Source organism: Gekko japonicus, unplaced genomic scaffold (assembly GCF_001447785.1).
Source record: "Gekko japonicus isolate JY-2015 unplaced genomic scaffold, Gekko_japonicus_V1.1 scaffold5174, whole genome shotgun sequence".
NCBI lineage: Eukaryota > Metazoa > Chordata > Lepidosauria > Squamata > Gekkonidae > Gekko > Gekko japonicus.
The window spans coordinates 55,370-60,393 of record NW_015177175.1 but is presented as its reverse complement, the minus strand read 5'-3'; the positions used below and the strand labels follow the sequence as shown (position 1 = coordinate 60,393).

Here is a 5,024-nt window from a genome sequence, read left to right as displayed (position 1 = left end):
GTTGCAGCAATACAAACATGTATTCATATAACACAATATCTTGTACAAACGAAGCTTTTCACCCTTTCCCGAACTTTCCAGGGCTCTTTTTGTAGAAAAAGCCCAGCAAGAACTCATTAGCATAACAGGCCACACCCAACAGCAGAAACCTATTAGCATATTAGGCCACACCCCTGACAGCACAGCTCATTAGCACATTAGGCCGCACCCCCATGTTACCAGAAGTGTGCTCATCCACCACACCCACCTTTTGCTTCTTATTCTGTTGACCTTGTTTGTGGTCAAAACCCAGGGCTTTTTTGTAGCAGGAACTCCTTTGCATGTTAGGCCACACACCCCTAATGTAGCCAATCCTAATGAGTTTCTGCGGTTGGGTGTGGCCTATTATGCTAGTGAGTTCCTGCTGGGCGTGGCCAACTCGGGAGCCAGCTGGAACTCCGTTCCTGTGCGTTCCTGCCCAAAAATAGCCCTGGTGATGCCCCCTTTGGCCCTGGTGCCCTAAGCACGTGCTTAGTCTGCTTCATGGTTACTCTGCCCCTGGCGCTCTCCGTCTGAGGGGCAGCAGCTTTGCCTTCGGCACGCCTGCAGTTACTAAGGAAAGGGGACGAGACGAGGGACCCAGGCCTGACCCCTAACTCACTTGCTCCTTCTGGTGTCTCGTCCGCAGACAGGCTGCCATTCCGCAGCGGCATCGGCAGCCACTTTGTTGACAAGGAACATGTTGAAGCCGCCTTATGCTGAATCAGACCCTGGGTCCATCACGGTCGATACTGGCTACTCAGAGAGGCAGTGGCTCTCCAGGGTCTCAGGCCGAGGTGTTTCCCATCACCTACTGCCTAACTGGAGATGCTGGGGACTGAGCCTGGGACCTTCTCCACGCCAATCAGAGGCTCTGCCACTGAGCCACAGCCGCAGGGAGGAACACGGTAGCGTGGAAAGAGCCACACGTGACTGTGTGGTGTGAAACAATCCCCTGGATCGCAGCACGGGAAAGGAAACACTCATCAAGGAACGTGAAAGGGGGGCGGGGGATGGTGCATCGAAAGAGCTGTCTGGTGCCATCAGGTGCCGGGGGAGGAGCAAGGTGTAATTAGAAGGGGGGGGAAACCTAGAGCCTGATCTCATGAAGTCCCTGCAGAGATGCAAACCAAGTGCTCATTATAGACTGCAAATGAGTCCTGGAAGGGGAGGGTTGCCAGATCCAGGTTGGGAAACTCCTGGAGATTTTGGGGATGGAGCCTGGGGAGGAGAGGGGACCTCATTGGAGCACAGTGCCACAGAGTTCACCCTCCAAAGCAGCCATTTTCTCCAGGGGAACTGATCTCTGTCGTCTGGAGAGGAGCTGCAATGCTGGGGAAAGGAAACACTCATCAAGGACCGTGAAAGGGGGGCGGGGGGCGGTGCATACAAAGAGCAGTCTGATGCCATCAGGTGCCAGGGGAGGAGCAAGGTGTAATTAGAGTATGCTAATGCATTCCTGCTGGGTGTGGCCAACTTGGAAGCCAGCCGGAACTCCGTTCCTGTGCGTTCCTGTCCAAAAATAGCCCTGGGGGCATGTAAGGTTGCCAGATCCAGGTTGGAAAACTCCTGGAGATTTGGGGGTGGAGCCTGGGGAGGAGAGGGGACCTCATTGGAGCACAGTGCCACAGAGTCCACCCTCCAAAGCAGCCCTTTTCTCCAGGGGAAACTGATCTCTGTCCTCTGGAGATGAGCTGCAATTCTGGGGGATCCCCAGGTCCCACCTGGAGGCTGGCATCCCTTGTGGGATGGATGTAACAGTAGCAGAACAAGTGGCAGGGCTGCCGGCTCCTGGGCTGGAAATCCCCGAGGATTTGGAGGCGGAGCCTGGGAAGGAAAGGGTCTGACGAAGGGAGGGGCTTCAGTAGAGTATAGTGCCGCCCTCCAGAGCAGCCCTTTTCTCCAGGGCAACTGATCTCTGTCCTCTGGAGACCCGTTGTCATCCTTGGACGTCTCCAGGCCGCACCTGGATGTTGGCAGCCCTACCAGGTAGTCAAGTTCATCCTGAGGCTTGTTACTTTGAAAAGAAATAGTTCTTTGTTGTTGCAGAGAGTTCCAGACAAGATAGGAAAGGCGGTGCAAAGGATTCTGGTTGTCTATCTAAGCTTAGAGTGCGGAGGGATTGTAGAAAGCCTTCCAGCCTTCCAGTGGTGGATAAAGAGAGACTAACAACGGGCCACTTTATCAACTATTTACACTTTTTGTGGCAAGGGCAAACTCCGAGGGCAGAAATAGGCTGAGCTGGTTTCGACATCCTGGTCTGCTCCTCATTAATAGAACAGCACAGATGGGAGTTGTAGGGGCAGCGCTGGTGAAGTTCCCCGGAAGTAGGTGGAGTGGGATGGAGGGTTGCCAGGTCCCTGCTGGCCACCAACAAGGGATGGGGGCGTGTAAGGTTGCCAGATCCAGGTTGGGAAACTCCTGGAGATTTGGGGATGGAGCCTGGGGAGGACAGGGACCTCGGTGGGGCACACTGCCATAGAGTCCACCCTCCAAAGCAGCCCTTTTCCCCAGGGGAGCTGATCTCTGTCCTCTGGAGATGAGCTGTAATTCCAGGAGATCCCCAGGCCCCACCTGGAGGCTGGCATCCCCAGAGGGGGGATGCGCTCCTGCCTGGCATTTCAGGGCGCCTGCGGAGGGACCAGGGCTTTGAAGCTGGGTGTTCCCTGCAGGGTACAAGCACCAGCAGAACACATGGGAAGAGAATTCTCACAAGATGTGGTGTGTGTCCCCCATCCAGAAGCCGTTCCTAGACCGCTTGTTCATGCCCGAGTCCACTCCAGAGGGGAATGTGCCTACCGTAACATCCATCCGTCCATCTATTTATCTCACCTTTCTTCCCAAGGGGACCTCCTGATCTTCCCCTCCATCCTATCTTCACAGCAACCCTGTGAGGTTGGCTGGCTGGCTGCCTCCTTGGGTCGGTGGGGGTGGGGGTGGTACCGCTCCCGCCCTCAAGGAAGCACTGGCCACTCCTCTCACCCACTTGGCTGGACCCCTTTGGCAGCTTTTGGCAGCCGAGAAGGGCGAGGGCTGAGAGCACTGGGGACACATCCTCAGGCTTCAGAGGTGAGCAGGACAGACGCGTGCCCAGCCCAGCCTGGCTGCCCCCTCCCCAACTAGCTTCCTTCTCTGCTGTACTCTTCAGGAGCCCTTTGGCAACTTCGGGTTCGAGCTCACCAGGGACGCCAGGAGGGTGCCAAGTCCAGCTAGAGAAATTCCTGGAAATTTTTTTTTTTGGGGGGGGGGACACTCTAGGGAGGGCAGGGTTTGGGGAGGGGAGCAACCTCAGCGGGGTATATTGCCATAAAGTCCACCCAGTCTGAAGCTGCCGTTTTCTCCATGGGGAGATCCACCGTGGCCAGGAGATCTCCAGGTCCCACCTGGAGGTTGGTTGCCATAGATGCAAGAGATATGATTGCAAGTTGTGAGGAAGCTTCTCTGATGAACTTCCACAAGGGCACGCTCGCCCTCCATGGGGCCCCAGAACGGGGATGGGGGCGCGGAGGTCCAAAACAAGAACAGCTGCGGACTGCAACGCAGCTTCCTTCATCAGCGTCAGGAAAGGGGGAAAGAGGACACGCCTTCCTTTCCTCCTCTGTCCCCGCGGCTCTTAGGCTATTCAGCAGCAGCAGGGAAGAACACCCCCCCCACACACCAGTCTTCCCTCTAAGCTGAGTTAGCGTGAGCTAGGTCACAGTTTTTTAGCCTCCAGCTCACACATTTTCGTCTTAGTTCAGGAAGGATGGCTCCGGAGCAAACTAATTTATGCAACAGCCAAATCGCTCGCTCACAACTTTTATGCCAGTAACTCACAAAATAGAATTTTTGCTCACAAGACTCCACAGCTTAGAGGGAACATTGCCTCCCACACCAGCAATTACAGTCAGAAGTCCAGGCTACACAGCAGGTTTGCCTGAATCAAAGCACCACAATGAGGCAGTGGCGAGGGAGGGAAAAACGGGCATTTATGACCTTCCATCACCACCTAGTGGCCACTTAGGATATAGCCTCCGAAGCCCCTTTCCAATACTTTAAGTGGCTTTTTAAAAATCTGACTCTGCAGTTTGAGTGTCTGTGCAGACAGGCACAAAGGGAAACAAAGTTCTGGGACGTAGAAACCCCCACTATGGAGAAAACTTGACTTGGCTCCCATCCCCCCCCCCTTTTTGAGCAACCTGTGCAAGAGGTTACTTGCACAGGCAACCAAAACGGCAGCCAAATCCCTGCAAGAGCAAGCCCCGCAGAGGCAAAATCCTCTGCCCGGAGTCCCCAACAAGGAGGCTGAGCGGTGCAACCAGACAGCGGTGGCATGTCAGCCTTGTGCTGTTGCGTGGAGCCTCAGCAGAGATTGCAGGGGGGCAAGAAGTGGACATGGGGACAGGGCTGGCTCAAGGTGTTCCTGCGCCCTAGGCGAGGCTGCCTTATGGAGCAGATGCCAACCTCCCGGTGGGGCCTGGAGACCTGGAGACCTTTGGAGCCAGCCACCCTTTTGCTGCCGCCACCACCGCCTCCTCCCCCCCGCCGCCACCACCACCAAAGGGGGGGAGGAGGGGGGGAGGCACAGCTTGGCGCCCCATCCAGGGCCCGGCGCTCTAGGCGAATGCCTAGTTCGCCTAGTGGGTGAGCCGGCCCTGCATGGGGAGTGCTGGGGTTGGGGACAGGGAGGTAAAGGTAGTGAGTGAGGCATGGGGCTGTTATAGGGAGAAAATGGGCTCAGCGCAAAGGTCTACTGGAAAGGAGCTGGGTGTTTGAGAACTGCTTTGGATCCCTTCTATCTGTGCTTCATAATCCACACGCCAGAGGACTTCATGCTGTTTCTCAAACTCCCGCAGGGGAAGGCAGCACAAGCTCTTTATTCAATAAAGGAAGTACAGAAAGAAGCCAAAAGGCTTTTTGGCCACAGCATCCGATCCAGGTATTCCCCTACTGGACTCAGGGCCAATTAATTATGAAGCATCCCTGATGGAGCCCTTGCATTTGCAGGCTTTATCAAGAAAGTGCAC

General features: G+C 55.6%; 1 protein-coding gene across 1 annotated transcript in view; it reads right to left on the bottom strand.

Annotated features, from left to right (window-relative positions):
- Positions 1–640: 640 nt before the first annotated feature.
- LOC107124863 (arf-GAP with Rho-GAP domain, ANK repeat and PH domain-containing protein 3-like) overlaps positions 641–5,024 on the bottom strand; it is a gene marked incomplete at both ends in the record, with an annotated part of 57,786 nt that continues 53,402 nt past the window's right edge. The window contains one exon of the mRNA XM_015428365.1: positions 641–701. Coding sequence (XP_015283851.1) covers positions 641–701 — 61 coding nt within the window. The remainder of the gene's footprint in view (positions 702–5,024) is intronic.